Source organism: Hemitrygon akajei, unplaced genomic scaffold, assembly GCF_048418815.1.
Source record: "Hemitrygon akajei unplaced genomic scaffold, sHemAka1.3 Scf000146, whole genome shotgun sequence".
Taxonomy (NCBI): domain Eukaryota; kingdom Metazoa; phylum Chordata; class Chondrichthyes; order Myliobatiformes; family Dasyatidae; genus Hemitrygon; species Hemitrygon akajei.
Window position 1 is genome coordinate 1,031,934 of NW_027332032.1, and position 16,219 is coordinate 1,048,152.

At 45.5% G+C, this 16,219-nt stretch overlaps 1 protein-coding gene across 1 annotated transcript in view; it reads left to right on the top strand.

Annotated features, from left to right (window-relative positions):
• The window catches only part of LOC140723908 (uncharacterized), a 98,364-nt gene extending 82,454 nt beyond the window's left edge, over positions 1-15,910 (top strand). Inside the window, exons 4-10 of the mRNA XM_073038447.1 lie at positions 3,593-3,704; positions 6,376-6,497; positions 7,210-7,358; positions 10,949-10,981; positions 12,230-12,262; positions 14,595-14,627; positions 15,868-15,910. Coding sequence (XP_072894548.1) covers positions 3,593-3,704; positions 6,376-6,497; positions 7,210-7,358; positions 10,949-10,981; positions 12,230-12,262; positions 14,595-14,627; positions 15,868-15,910 — 525 coding nt within the window. The remainder of the gene's footprint in view (positions 1-3,592; positions 3,705-6,375; positions 6,498-7,209; positions 7,359-10,948; positions 10,982-12,229; positions 12,263-14,594; positions 14,628-15,867) is intronic.
• Positions 15,911-16,219: the final 309 nt, after the last annotated feature.

Below are 16,219 nucleotides of genomic sequence, written 5' to 3' on the forward strand. Positions count from 1 at the left end.
AGATGTCAGTAAGGGTTTAAAAGTTTGATAAGTAACGCTGTCATGTATTGTACGTGATAGGCGTTAAAAAGAAGTATGTAGGAGGCCGTCAAATGTGATTTTTTTTTTGTCTGTACATGGAAGGACTTCGAAAACAACATGTTGAGACTACAAAACTTCTATGTGCTTGTCAGAACAAGAGGGGAGGGTAACAAGTGCAGAGAAACTGTCACAGGGGGGATAGGAGGGTGGACCCAAGTGCAGGACGCAGGCACTGAAGTACAAGGGGCAGGACAGGAATAACTAAAGGATAGAACCAGATGGGGAGACCAGGGCATGCGAAAGAGACAGGGCATGCGAGGTAATCCTGGGGTTCAGAAAGAGCTAGTGGCAAGGCAGGAGGGCCGCCTGGGCGGCCGCATCACTCCTGGGCAGGGCTGCCTCCAGGGCGTGAACACGGTGTCCGGGGCAAGACGCAGGACACCTGGGCAGGTAACGGGCACAACTCATCAGAGGTGAGGGGTAGGAAGGGGACAGATTCCTCTTGCCGGGCAACGGCAGACCGGCCTGCTACCCGCCGGAGGCAAGGGATCGGAAGGGAACTTGGTCCGGGGTGATTCCAAGGCTGACTCACAGAACCTGAGGATGAGACCGTGGATACTCCAAGCTGGGACGACCGGAACGAACAGGGCCGATCGGACGAAACACCTCGGAACATGGCAAACCAGCTCGTACAAGACAAAACAGGTTTAGAGCAGGGAAACCCACCCACCCAACCAGACTCCGTACCAGAGTCCCTTATATCCACCTGCCAGCTGATAGGCAACAGGTGCACCTCCTTAAGCCAAGATGATCTTATTTGGCTTAAGGGCGACAAGAGGGTCGGCTGCAAGACCTGGAGTCCGGTATCCATGGACCGGATCATAACCTGGAATGCTTGGGCCCGAGCAGAAACATTTAAAACATCCTTTGCAATTGGAGAGATACCAGAGGAGGAGAGGACAACCAATTTTTAAGACTATTTTTAAGAGTTTAAACATAAACCACAAAATTCTAGGCCGCAATTTCTGACATCAGCGGAGGAAACGTTACCTGAAAGTATTCCAAGGGACCTGATGTAGGAGTATTTGGATATCAGTTGACTAAATAAGTACTGTCTGCATGGTGTCGTGCCTGGTAGGTTATTCCTAACCAAATTATCGAGTTTTTTGAGGAACTTACCAGGAAAATGTATGAAGGTAAGGCATTGTGGGAGACACCAGATAGTGGCAGTAGATAGCTGCCTCTCAGATTGTGACCTGGGCTTATTGATGTGATATAGGCTGTGCTGTGTTTGTTGTTGTTTTATTTCATCTATATCAACGCAGCTGATGATAATGTGGTTAACTGTGTCAGCAAAACGCCGAAGACACCAAGTCTGGGGGTGTAGTGGGCAGCGAGAAAGACTATCTTGGCTCCAGTGGGATATGCACCAGCTGGCAAAATGCTCTAAAATATGGCAGGTGGAAATTAATGCAGACAAGTGTGAGGCTATACACTATGGCAGGACTAAACACAGTAAGCCTTACACGGTGAACGTCAGGACACTGAAGAGTGTGGTAGAACAAAGCAATCTGCAATACGGTCCATAAATCGTTGAAAGTGTCGCCATGTGTAGATAGGATCCTAGAGAAACCGTTCAGCACAATGGCCTTTATTAATCAATGTATTGAGTACAGGAGATGAGATGTTGTGTTGAAGATGTTCCAGACGTTAGTGAAGCCCAATTCAGACTATTGTCTGCAGTTGTGGTCACCGACATACAGGAGAGTTGTAATTAAGATTGAAAGAGCACAGTGAAAACTTACGAAGATATTGCCGCGTCCAGAACATTTGCACTTTAAGGAAATATTGAAAAGGTTTTTTCAGTATTTCTTAGAAGACAGAAGATTGAGAGTGGTTTTGAAAGATGTTTACAATATTACGAGTGGTGTCAATTGGGTAAATGCAAGTAGGCTCTTTCCACTGGTGTTGCGTGGGACAACGACCAGTGTCCTGGATTGAGTGTGAAAAGCTGAAAAGTTTAAAAGGAACATGAGGGGAAACCTCTTCTCTGAGTGGATCATGAGAGCATGGAATAAGCTCCCAGCTCAAGCGAGGCATGCGAACTGGATGTGAACGTTTAAGAAAAGTTTGGATCGTTATATGATGATATGGTTATGTAAGTCTTTGGTCTCGGTGAAGGTCGATTGGAGAAGCAGTTTGAATGGTCATTGCATGGACTAGATGTGCTGAAGGGCTTGTGCTGTACTTCTCTATTTCTCCGTGAGATTGTATGGACAAGGTTTGTCACCCCGAGTGCACTGAATGCTTTGAGTGTGCGATCTACGTTGATAGACCATAAGGCGATAAAGTATATCAGCAGAAATAGGCCATTAGGCCCATCAATACTGCTCCACCATTCAAATATGGGGTGATCCAATTCTTCCAGTCATCCCCACTCCCCGGCTTTCAACCTATACCCTTGGAAGCGCTGTCTAATCAAGAACCTATCTATCTCTGCCTTAAATTCACCCAATGATTTTGCCTTCACACCCACTCGTGGCAACAAATTCCAAAGATTTACCACCTTCTGCTTAAAGTAATTTCTCTGCACGTCAGTTTTAAAAGGACTTTCTTCAATTCTGAAGCCGTGCCAAATTGTTCTGGAGTCATCTACCATGGAAATACCTTTGCCATATCTAATCTGTCCAGGCCTTTTAACATTCTAAATGTTTCTAGGAGATCCCCCTTCATTCTTCTGAACTCCAGGGAATACAGCTCATGAGCTGCCAGACCTTCCTCATAAGGTAACCCTTTCATCCCTTTCATACTGTCGGAAACAGATACATTAGAGATTTTTCCATGGCGTTTATACAGGCACCTGAAGGAAAATGTAAGGGTACGGTTAATGTGAAGAGAGAGGGACTTAGTTTAGTCAGCCAGATGATTACAAATTTAATTGACCTGACACAGTACTGTGGGCTGAAAGGCCGGTCCCTCTACTTCTCTATGTTCCCTGTTCTATGTTCGATTTGTCACAGCTACCTTGTTACAGACAGTAAATCCGTCATTATCATTTGCGCCCAACACATTCTGAGGCTGTGCTGCGCCAGTTCGCATGGATCGTCACGCTTCGAGTGCCAACATATCTTCCCACCAATGACTATCCATGACCAATACGTCCTTGTAATATGGGAGGATACCAGAGTACCCAGAGGAAACCCACGCGATCACGGGGAGAACGGAGAATTCTTTACAGCCGAGAAAGATGATGTGGACGGTGGGGAATTGAACCCATTTGCGAGTGCTATAAAACTCTACGTTGGTTGTTGCAATACGCTGCTGCCTTGCCAGGGTACCTTCGGACCACGAAGGGTCTATTGATACATGTGCGGAGTACTGAGTGTATCTGTTCAGAGGTACTTGTGCCACTTTAAGACCTTACGCTGCTCAGTGCCATGACATTCTATCCGTCGCTGTGCTCACTTCGTTCTGCCTCGTCGTGTGCCATCCTTGCTCCTCAATCACGAAACGCACATCACCGAACCCCTCTTACAACTCCTATAGTAAGAACTCCATTCTCTGTCAACAGGTCCGCCGTTACAAAGACTCGGTCTGGGTTGGAATACACGGCAGCTACACCCACAATCTTAGAACTGATAGCGCACCGCTGCACCTATATCTCGCTGGGCGAAACCTGGAAGGTAGGAAAACGGCCAATATTGATGACATCAGAAACAATCTGTCGACTGTCAACTGGGGCAGACTGTTCCAGACACATATGTATTTGATAAGTTGGAGTATTAGAACATTGCCGTCGAGAGAGTGCAATGCTTTTACGTAAAAGTTTAAGATGATAAGTGTAGAAAACCGTCGTTTTCTAGAGATGTGGAGGCGCTTGGTAAGAAAAAGTGGAGATGTGTATCACGTATAAGCAGGTAGGAACAACATATCTATTTATGGAGTAACCTTAATGCAATGGAATAGTTTTTTTTTAAAGAATCAGGAGCGACAATGGAGTCCATGAGATTTCACCAACAGACAAGGGAAGGGAATGATTGGGATGATTGGGGATACTAATACTGTATGGAGACATGTGGAGATAAAAGAAGTGGGGAGATCATAAATAATTTTTCTTTTTCATCTGTATTTAGTCAGTAGACTGCTACAGAGTCTATAGCACAGAGGCAAAGTGGCAACATCTTCACAGAGAAGGACGTGTTTGTTGTCCTGTCGCAACTTAGGGATGCAAGTGGAAAAGTGGTAATGTTGTTGCTGGAATTAGTTGAAGGTATTCTAAACAAATGATACATAAGTATTTGTTTTGACATGGATGAAGATTAATCAGCTCAGTTTCCTGCCTATACATTATTGAGGCTGTTACCACTAAAGTTGATGAAAGCAAGGCTGTAGACATTGTATACATGGATTTCAGTATTCCAGTTGAGAAGGGCCCGTGTGGGCGTTTTGTCAAGAAGTTTCGATGCATTCAAGATTAGGTAGTAATTTGAATTAGACACTGGCTTTGCGGAGCAGCGAAGTACATTGTTGCCTCTCTGGCTGGAGACCTGTGACCAGTAGAGAGCCGTAGGGATTGATGCTGTGTCCGTTGTTGTTTGCCATCTATCTAAGGGATCTGAATGATAATGTGGTTAACTCGATTAGTAAAATTTAGGGACCATAGCAAGAACAGGAATGTAGTAGACAGTGAGGAATACTGTCATGGCCTGCAGCGGGATTTGGGCGAGCTGGAAATTGTGCTTAAAACGGCAGATGGAATTTAATTCAGTCAAGTGCGAGGTTTTTCACTTCGGTCGGACCAACCACGGTAGGGCTTAAATACTGAAAGACAGGGCACTGAGGAGTGCGGCAGAGCAAAGGCATCTGGGAATACAGGTCCATAATTGATTGAGAGTAGCATCACAGGTTGATCGGATCATAATTAATGATTTTTGTAGACTGTTCTTAATAAATAACAGTATTGAGTAAAGGAGATGGGAAGTTATGTTTAAGTTGTTAAAACTGAGAAATAAACAAGTTTGAAAGAGGACAGAAGAAATTTTATAGAGACTTCCTGGGTCTTGAGGACCTTAGCTATCAATGAATATTGAAATGGTTAGGACATAAATTTCTGGAATATTCAAAATATAGATAGGTTGATCCTTTCAGGTGTTTTCCACTGAGGCTGGTTGGGAATACAAGCAGAGGTTAAGGGTGAAAGGTGAAAAGTTTGATGGGATCCATCTTCACTCAAAGGTTATGGCAATGTTTAATGACCTGGCAGCAGAAGTGGTGCATGCGAGCTCGTCGTCAAAGTTTAAGCGAAGTTTGGATACTGACATAGATGGGGGGAGTATGGAGGGTTAGGATCCCAGTGGTGATCGAAGGAATCGGGCAGTTTAAATCATTCAGCACGGAGCAGATAGGCCAAATGGCCTGTTTCTCTGCTTTTCTCTTCTATGACTCGATGACTCCATGACTCGGAATGAACTGGATGAGGCAGTGTAAGTTGGGATATTAAGCTTGCAGGTGACAAGCGGCTTTGCTGACTTGGAGATAATGTAGATCAGGGGTGTCAAACTCATTTTAGGTCACCAGCCGGATTGAGCAAAATGAAGCTTCATGCGGGCCGGATCAGTCGGACGCATGCGAACGCAGCTTTTGTTGCCTCCGTTTTATCAGCCTGCTCTCATGTGCCTCAGTCTCTGCTATAACTACAAAGTGTTTCACTTTACAAATTCCGTTTCTTATGAAGAAGACTGCCGAGCAAGACTGCTGAATAAACACTAAAAACCCTGAAAACCTGATACATGAATAAACTCAGCATTAGCCATATCATACGCCATAGGCGCTTCGATTACTGGGGCCAGCTTTAATAGTAATTAGATATTATCTCGCCGGCCAAAGATAATTCCACCGTGGGCCGGATTTGGCCCGCGGGCCTTGAGTTTGACATATATGATGTAGAGGATTGCTGCAGGTTGTAGCAGAACAGTGACAGGATTTGGCGGTGGGCTGAGAAATGGCAGATGTTGTTCAAGCCCGACAAGTGTGAAGTTAGGTGGTAGAAGGAAATTTGGGATCCACACCATAGATCCATCAAACCTGTAGCAGAAATTGACAGGGTTATTGAAAAGGCGTGTGGTGTGTTGCCCGGGGTGGTGGCAGAGACACACACAATAGATCACTTAGGAAACTCCTTGATAAGCATACGGAGGTCTGTGTGGGAGTGAAGATTCAGGTTGACCTTAAAATAGGTTATAATGTCGTCACAACATCGCGGAACATAGCGTTATATACTGAAACTAACGCTTAAGTATATGAGTGCTTCCAAAGAAATGTATGAAGTATTATAATGTTCTGCAAAACCCTTAGAGATGAAGATCCAATACACTGGACAAGAACTCGTTTCACTGACCGGGCGTAGAGTGCTTGCAATCTACATGATGCTTCCCGAAGAGCTCTGGGACAATCCTCCAACAGCAACCAACACAGAAGTGAGTATCAGCTGAAAGCTGACAATACATTGTACTGTGTCTGAACACCCCCTACCCCAATGTCTAGAGGGGCAGGTGTTCAGGAAGGAGCCCTGTAGAATCGTCTGATGGTTACTTCTTTATCAGCTGCTGAAATCAGACACTAGTGCTTCACCAGGAGGAAAAACTGGCTTTGGTCCAGTTATTTGAGTTTAAGGCCCAGAGATTTGTCAGCGCAGATAAGATCAATATTTTTCAGGAGGGTGTGGAATTTGGCACCTAAAGACGCTTTTGCTGTCCAATATGAAGGAATACCGGTAGTTTGGGGGGTACTTAAATGCACACGGTGCAAAAGGACGAACATAACATGCTTATCTTAAAGGGAAATCAAGCCTGACAAATATGTACGTATTCTTTGAGGAAACAACGGGACAGTCTAAAAAAAAAGGCGAGGAAGTGTGATAAATCAGTGTATCTGAATCTGAACCTGAGGTAGATACAGTGAGTCATGGTGGGTGCGTTTCTAACCGATTGTTTCTGTTCCGGGATACTGAAGGGAGAGGAGGTGTAGGGGGAAGTATTGCGGGTCCGGAATCTGGGCGGTGAGTGGAACTGCAAAGTGATCTCAGATATGACTTGACAACTGATTGAATGGAAGAACAGGGTGGAAAGCGGGGGGTGCTGATGAATCGGAATTTCCCTGGTCCCATTTTACGGTGTTTACATCTTTCAGGTGTTTATCACTCGTTTCCCAGTGATGGATGTGTTCGCCAGGATTATCCGTGGGTTTGTCATAACCGACGCAGATGATTTCAACCACACGCTCTCTGAGCAGAATACCCCTGTCAACAATTCCAACTTCTTCGTGTATTCCTGCTTGGGGTAGGTCACACAGCGAGGCGTTCAGTTGGGTCTTTTGTGCGATCAGAGGCCAAAGGGCTGAGGATCTTCTCTCACAGGTGTTTTCTAGAAGGAAGGTACCCGGCAGCCTATTCAACACTTTCCTAGAATGTTTCCGGAGCCAACATATCATGTGCACAGCTTCCTCATCCGAACCCACAGTTTCCCAACATCCAATGACAGCAGGATGTCTCCAAACAGGACAATCCCAATCCGGTGGTGTGAGAAACACTTACTCGCAGGGTGAATCCATCACTCCCACCATGTCACCAATAACAAATGTCCTAACCCCATACAGGGAAATGAAACATGAAATTTCACCCAGGTTATCCATCAGCTTCTCTTCCGTCTCCGCATACCTCTCCCGGGCAATAGATCTGAATGTCATTGCTGGTCTTCCGAGACAAAGGAGAGTGTAAAGCAGAGCCACAATGTGTTGTCCCGTTTTGGACACCCAGACATAGCTAGTCCACATCTTTGTCCCGCCTTCCTACAATGTTAATTCATGTATACTGTCGGATTCAGATCATTATCACTGTCCCATCTAAAGACAACACCTCGCATTGTCATAAGGAGGGCGTTGGGAATGGACCCAAATGCAGGACACAGACACTGAAATACTAGGAACAGGATGGGACAAAACTAAAGGAAGGGACAAGTCGCAGACTAGGCTAGGAAAGCAGGACCAGGATGAGGGACTGGGAACATGGAGCCTGGTCGTGGCCTCCGAGCCCGAGACTGGACAAAGATCCAGAACTTTGGTCGTGACTTGGACTCGGACCTCAAACCAGACGAAGACGTGACGAGACTTGAGGACTGGGGTTTTGAGGCTTGAGGCTTGGGACTGGGGTCTTGAGGCTTGAGGCTTGAGACTGGGGTTATGAAGCTTGAGGCTTGAGACTGGGGTCTTGAGGCTTGAGACTGGGGTCTTGAAGCTTGAGACTGGGGTCTTGAGGCTTGCAAACCTCGGAAGCTGGAGATTGGAGGCAGACTAGGAACTGAACATCAACATAGTAGAGCCGGGACTTCTTCTTCGACAAGCCGGGATTCATCTTTAACAAGACATTAACATGAGACTGCACATACATAGACAAAGAGCTGGGACTTATCCTTCGACAACTCAGGACTCAACTTCCACTCCGCACCAAGATGGGACAGGACCATCTGTCTGGTAACGGCAGAACGGCCTGACTTACCCCATGGGGTGAGGACAGGAAGAGACAAACACCGAAGAACGACAGACAGTTCCATCTCTGCATCGGGGCTGCTCCGAATCGCAGTTACGGCTGGCGACCTTGGCTGGCTACGGAAACAACCAGGTCCCTACCCAGCTCAGAGTGGCAGACGGGCACACAGCTGGCCTGGGAAACGGCCTAACCATACCGCAATAATACCTCCGACTACTGACAGCAAGGCTCTAAGAAGCAATTGTTCTCCAAATGGCCGTTCTAGCCTCCCAAGGCCATTTGCTCCCAGGGAAGCTTGACAAGACGAACCCCAACCAGACTCAATCCCAGGTCCACTTATATACCCAGCCTCAAGATAAGCATCAGAAGCAAATGGTTAAGTCCAACTGAAACAAGGGACAGCCGGACGACCCGGAGTCCGGTGCCGGAATGCTCCGGAGGAGGACCGTGAACCAGAATGCGGACTTCGGATCAGACCATGACACGCATGAACGCACCATGAAACTCCATGTTGCGTGAGGTGGCATAGTGTATGTCCCGCTGAGCTAACAGTGAACCATGTCTCTGGGTTCACCTCGCTGCATGCTACTGAGGCTTCTTCAGATTCTGGCGCCTAAAACCAATTAGCGTTTAAAGGCTCGGAATTGGCGAGTAAGTGCATGGGGAACAATGTCTCTGTGAGCGAGGCGATAAATATATCAGAGGCAAAGTATCGTTTGGGTGCTTACACTGACAGAGGGGTGGAAACTTTCCCGTGGTGAAGCCCTTTTCCTCACACCGCTCTTCCAAAGGGAAGGGACCGTTTGAGCAACTGTTGTCGACTCTAAAAGTGAATGGCTGAACGCTGTTCGATGACAGAGCCCTGCAATAAATTCTTAAGGTTTTCAAATTTTCCTGACGGATTTCTCAGTCAGGATCTCCCCTCTACAAAACACTACTGGCTTGAGACTGTTTTTATCACGAACTGCAAGATACTCCAAAAATTCCCCCTCAATAATGACTCAAAAATCTCATCAACAGGTGCGGTACACGGAAGATTTATATTTAGTTTTCGATAAGACCATGAGATGTTCGAGAATTATTGAACCAATGGGCCAATCGAGACTCTCCACCATGTAATCTTCCCTCATTTGTTATCCCGCTCATCTCCTTTCTCCTGTTTTATCAATGAACTTAATGATCTTTATGAATCAAAAGCCTATCAAAATCCACCTTAAATGAAATCACGAATTTGGACTCCACATCCAATGCATTCTTCAGATTCAGCATCCCCTAATCCTCTGGTAGTGTGCTTGTATTATTTTATGCTCTATTAAGGTGGGGGTTATATGGGAGGCAGGGTTTAAGGGCTGCCACAAAATTGTGGGCCGAAAGGCCTACTGTTCTGTTCTATTCTATGTCCTAGCGAAAGGGACATCTTTGAGGCTATGCACACAGATCCAATCCCCAATCCCCCCATAGGAAATGCTTTCTCTCCATCTACTAAATTGTTCAATGGTCCATGGTTTTCCAGCTCATTCTTCAAAACTACCTGTATTGTTGATCTGAGAGTCTTTCCCTAATATTCTAACTTTTTGGCATCCTTGAATCAGGTCTGTAGTTTTGGGCAAAAGAATGTCTTATAGCATGTAAGCGGATGTGGAATGCTTTATGTGCGAAAGGGACGTTAAATGAATATCCCTCCAATTTAGGCAGCATACTGGTAACTCTCAGTTGTTCTGCTTCGAAACCTTTCTAGCAAAAGAGATTCTTCATAATCTCTGAGGCGATGCACTCTGCTCCAAGCCCAATTGCCCCATAGGAAATGTCCTCTCTCCATCTACCCAATCCAGGCCATTCAATGGTTCATGTTCTCCAGCTCCATCTTCAAAACAACGTCTATCATTGAGCTGAGATTCTCTCGCTAATTTTGCACTTTCTTGGCATCCTTGAGTCAGGTCTGTAGTTTTGGGCAAAAGAATATCATACAGCATGAAAGTCGATGTGGAATATTTTTGTGCGAGCAGGACGGTAAATTAACCAGAGCCTCTGAAGTATCGGTTGTGTGTCCATGCCTAAGGCATGGTGGAAGGCTCTGGCAGTGTCAGATAAAAGTCTTGCACATAACACTGATCCTCCGAGGGGTGAAACGGTGTGAAAAGGTGCACTGGGTGTCCCGAGACATAAGCTTGTTCAGTATTCCTGAGAACTCACTGGTTCGGGAATCAATAGAGGGAAGGAATTTAGTAGAATTGTTGAACTTGAAGTTGACTTCAAATGGGTCGATGTTCCCAAAGGGAAATTGGGCTGGTATCCCGGCCCTGCCGCTGAGCATCTTAGGATGAGGTCACAGTTATATGAACGATGTGCAGTCTCTAAAACTTTTTTCTCCGTATCCCCAACTAGGAAATCAATGGAGTCCAGTCGTTTGCCGAAGATGTAAGTGGCTGAGGAATGTTGTGACTGTGATCGTGGCAGTTAACGAATCAGAGACGCTGCAGTATAAGGTGGCTGTTCATGCTGACAGCCGGGCAGGAACAGAAGATTAAGAGCACTAGAAATTGGTGTTCACCTTTGGTCCTTGATTGTTGTCGATTTAAAACCTTCTTTTCAAGAGAGCCGTCTTTTTTTTTGACCTAAGAGGTGTCAAGAGGTTCTTAAACGTACCAGATAGGGATGTCTCTAACAGGACTCCTGACACTGCGTTCCCCACACCCACCATTATGTGCAAATACAAACTACAAACCCATGGCAGTCCCTATACATCCCTCTAGTCATTTGAAAATTATATCCCCCGATTAGCCATTTCCACACTGGGGAAAAAGTCTTTGGCAAACCACTTAAATATGCCGTTTAACCTGTACAACCCGAAGCAGTCACCTTTCACACACCTGGCTGTAAAAGCCATAGTTCACTGAACCTATACTCATATGAATATCCCTACAGTCTAGGCAGCATACTGGTAAATCTCAGTTGTTCTGCTTCGAAACCTTTCTAGCAAAAGAAATTCTTCATCATCTCCGAGGCGATGCACTCTGCTCCAAGCCCAATTGCCCCATAGGAAATGTCCTCTCTTCATCTACCCAATCCAGGATGTTCAATGGTTCATGTCCTGCAGCTCCATCTTCAAAACTACGTCTATCATTGAGCTGAGATTCGCTCGCTAATTTTGTACTTTCTTCGCATCCTTGAGTCAGGTCTGTAGTTTTGGGCAAAAGAATGTCCTACAGCATGTAAGTCGACGTGGAATATTTTATGTGCGAGCAGGACGGTAAATGAAACAGAGCAGATGAATTATCAGCTGGGTGTCGGTGCTTACGGAATGCAGGGAATGCTCTGGTGGTGTCAGATAGAAGGCTCGCATATCAAACTGCTCCTCGGAGGGGTGAAACTATGTGACTGGGAGCACTGTGTGTCCAGAGATAGAAGCCTGTTCAGTCTTTCGGAGAACTCTCCTGTTCCGGCATCAATAAGGGAAGGAATTTAGTAGGATTGTTGAACTTGAAGTTGACTTCAAATGGGTCGATGTTCACAAAGGGAAATTGGGCTGGTATCCCGGCCCTGTTGCTGAGCATCTTAGGAAGAGAACAGGCGGTGGGTGGCAGTGATAAGGGAAGAGATGGTCAATGTTAACTGGATGATGTACGGTTTCTAATTCTTGATTTTTTTTCCTATATCCACCAATAGGGACTCAAAGGCGTCCCCTCACTTCCCGCAAATGTAAGTGGCTGAGGAATGTTCTGACTATGATCGGGTCAGTTAAGAAATCAGATACGCTGTAGTATAAGGGGGCTGCTCATGATGATGGTCGGCCAGGAAGAGAAAATGGATAAGACTAGACCTCTCTGTTCACTAATTGATCCTTGATTGTTGTCGACTTAATACATTCATTTCTAAGAGCCGTCTTTCTTTGATTGTCCATGTCTCTAAGAATTTCTTCAATGTACCTAATAGGTATGTCTGTAACAGGACTCCTGACATCTCGTTCCACACACTCACCATTATGTGTAAATACATACGCCATGCAGTCCCTATACCTCTTTCTAATGACGTCAAAATTATATCCCACGATTAGCTATTTCAACTCTGGGAAAAAAAAATGATTGGTCATCTGCTTGATCTATGCTTTTTAACTTATAGATAGATAGATAGATAGATACTTTATTCATCCCCATGGGGAAATTCAACATTTTTTCCAATGACCCATACACTTATTGTAGCAAAACTAATTACATACAATACTTAACTCAGTAAAAATATGATATGCATCTAAAATCACTCTCTCAAAAAGCATTAATAATAGCTTTTAAAAAGTTCTTAAGTAGTTTACTTAAATTCATTGAGTCATAACCCCGGCACTTTAACATATCTTACTCCTGGCGGTTGAATTGTAAAGCCGAATGGCATTGGGGAGTATTGATCTCTTCATCCTGTCTGAGGAGCATTGCATCGATAGCAACCTGTCGCTGAAACTGCTTCTCTGTCTCTGGATGGTGCTATGTAGAGGATGTTCAGGGTTTTTCATAATTGACCGTAGCCTACTCAGCGCCCTTCGCTCTGCTACCGATGTTATACTCTCCAGTACATTTCCCACGACAGAGCCCACTTCCTTACCAGCTTATTAAGACGTGAGGCGTCCCTCTTCTTAATGCTGCCTCCCCAACACGCCACCACAAAGAAGAAGGCGCTCTCCACAACTGACCTATAGAACATCTTCAGCATCTCACTACAAACATTGAATGACGCCAACCTACTAAGGAAGTACAGTCGACTATGTGCCTTCCTGCACAAGGCATCTGTGTTGGCAGTCCAGTCTAGCTTCTCATCTAACTGTACTCCCAGATACTTGTAGGTCTTAACCTGCTCCACACATTAATGATCACTGGCTCCATATGTAGCCTAGATCTCCTAAAGTACACCACCATCTCCTTGGTCTTGGTGATATTGAGACGCAGGTAGTTTGAGTTGCACCATATCAAAATGTCCTGTATCAGTTTCCTATATTCTTCCTCCTGTCCATTCCTGACACACCCCACTATGGCCGTGTCATCAGAGAACTTCTGCACATGGAAGAAATCCGAGTTATATTGGAAGTCTGATGTGTACAGGGTGAACAGGACCGGAGAGAGTACGGCCCCTGCGGCGCTCCTGTGCTGCTGACCACCGTGCCAGACCTACAGTCTCCCAACCGCACATACTGAGGTCTATCTGTCAAGTATACAACCCTAAGCAGTCACCTTTCATCCACTTCGCTGTAAAAGGAAAAGTCATAGCTCGCTGAACCTTTCCTCATATGAATATCCCTCCAGTCTAGGCAGCATACTGGTAAATCTCCGTTGTTCTGCTTCAAAACTCTTCTAGACAAAGAGATTCTTCATCATTTCCGAGGCGATGCACTCTGCTCCAAGCCCAATTGCCCCATAGGAAATGTCCTCTCTCCATCTACCCAATCCAGGATGTTCAATGGTTCATGTTCTCCAGCTCAATCTTCAAAACTACGTCTATCATTGAGCTGAGAGTCTCTGGTTAATTTTGTACCTTCTTCGCATCCTTGAGTCAGGTCTGTAGTTTTGGGCAAAAGAATGTCCTACAGCATGTTAGTCGATTTGGAATATTTTTCTGCGAGCAGGACGGTAAATGAACCAGAGCCGCTGAAGTATCGGTTGCGTGTCCGTTCCTAAGGCACAGTGGAAGGGTCTGGCAGTGTCAGATAAAAGGCCCGCACATAACACTGCACCTCCGAGGGGTGAAACGGTGTGAAATGGTGCACTGTGTGTCCCGAGAGAGAAGCTTGTTCAGAGATCTGGAGAAATCTTCAGTTCCTGCATCAACAGAGTGAAGGAGTTTAGTAGAATTGTTGAACTTGAAGTTGAAATCCAATGGGTCAATTTGCTCAGAGGGAAGTTGTGCTGCAATCCCGACACTGCCGCTGAGCATTTAATGCAGGGAACAGGCGGTGGGGTGGCAGTGATAGGGGAAGAGATGGTCACAGGTAACCGGATGACGTACGGTCTCTAATTCTTGATTTTTTCTTTTCCATCTCCACGAATAGGAGCTCAAAGTCAGTCCCTCGATTCGCGCCAATGTAAGTGGCTGAGGAATGATGTGACTGTGATCGGGTCAGTTAATGAATCAGATACGCTGTTGTACAAGGGGGCTGCTCATGATGATGTTCGGGCAGGAACAGAAAATTGAGAAGACTAGAGCTCTCTGTTGACTAATTAATCCTTGATTGTTGTCGACTTAATAGCTTCATTTCTGCAGAGCCATCTTTCTTTTTATTGTGCGTGTTTCTAGGATTTTTCTAAACGTACCTGATAGGTAGGTCTGTAACAGGACTACTGACAACGCGTTCCACACACCCACTATTATGTGTAGATACATACGCCTGGCAGTCCCTATACCTCCCTTTAATCACCTCAAAATTATATCCCCCGATTAGCTATTTCCACACTAGGAAAAAACAGTCTTTGGCTATCCGCTTCATTTATGCCATTTAGATTGTACAAACGTAAGCAGTCGCCTTTCACACACTTAGCTGTAAAAGCCATAGATGGCTGAATCTTTGCTCATATGAATATCCCTCCAGTCTCGGCGTCATTCTGGTAAATCACCGTTGTTCTGCTTCAAAACATTTGTAGTGAAAGAGATTCGTCATCACCTCTGAAGCGATGTACTCTGATACAAGCCCAGTTCCCCTACAGGAAACGTCCTCTCTCCATCTACCCAATCCAGGCCATTCAATGGTTCATGGTTCTGCAGCTCATTCTTCAACAGTACGTGAACCATTGAGCTGAGAGTCTCTCGCTAATTTTGTACCTTCTTCGCATCCTTGAGTCAGGTCTGTAGTTTTGGGCAAAATAATGTCCTACTGCATGTAAGTCGATGTGGAATATTTTATGTGCGAGTAGGACGGAAAATGATCCAGAGCCACTGATATATCAGTTGGGAGTCCGTGCCTAAGGAATGGTGCAAGGGTCTGTCGGTGTCAGATAAATGTCTCGCATATCGCACTGCTACTCCGTGGGGTGAAAAGGTGTGAATCGGTCCACTGTGTGTACCGAGAGAGAAGCTGTTTAGTGTTCTGGAGAACTCTCCGGTTCGGTCATCATGAGAGGGAAGGAGATTAGGAGAATTGTTGAGCTTGAAGTTGACCTCCAATGGGTCAATGTGCCCTGAGGAAAATTGGGCTGGAATCCCGACGCTGCCGCTGAGCATCTTATGAAGGGAACAGGTGGAGGGAGGCAGTGATAAGGGAAGAAATGGTCACAATAAACTGGATGACGTACCGACTCTAATTCTAGATTTTTTTTTCCCATATCCAGGAGTAGGAACTCAGAGGCGTCACCCCACTTCCCGGAAATGTAAGTGGCTGAGTAATTTTCTGACTGTGATCCGGTCAGTTAATGAATGAGAGACGCTGCAGTTTCAGGTGGATGCTCATGCTGATGGTCGGCCATGAACAGAGAATTGAGACTAGACCTCAATGTTTGCCCTTTCGTCCTTGATTCTTGTCGACTAAATAACTTCAGTTCTTCAGAGCCGACTTTTTTTATTGTCCATGTTTCTAGGATTTTCTTAAATGTACCTGACAGGTATGTCTCTAGCAGGACTCCTGACACCGCGTTCCCCACACCCACCATTATGTGTAAATCAATGTGCCTGGCAGTCCCTATA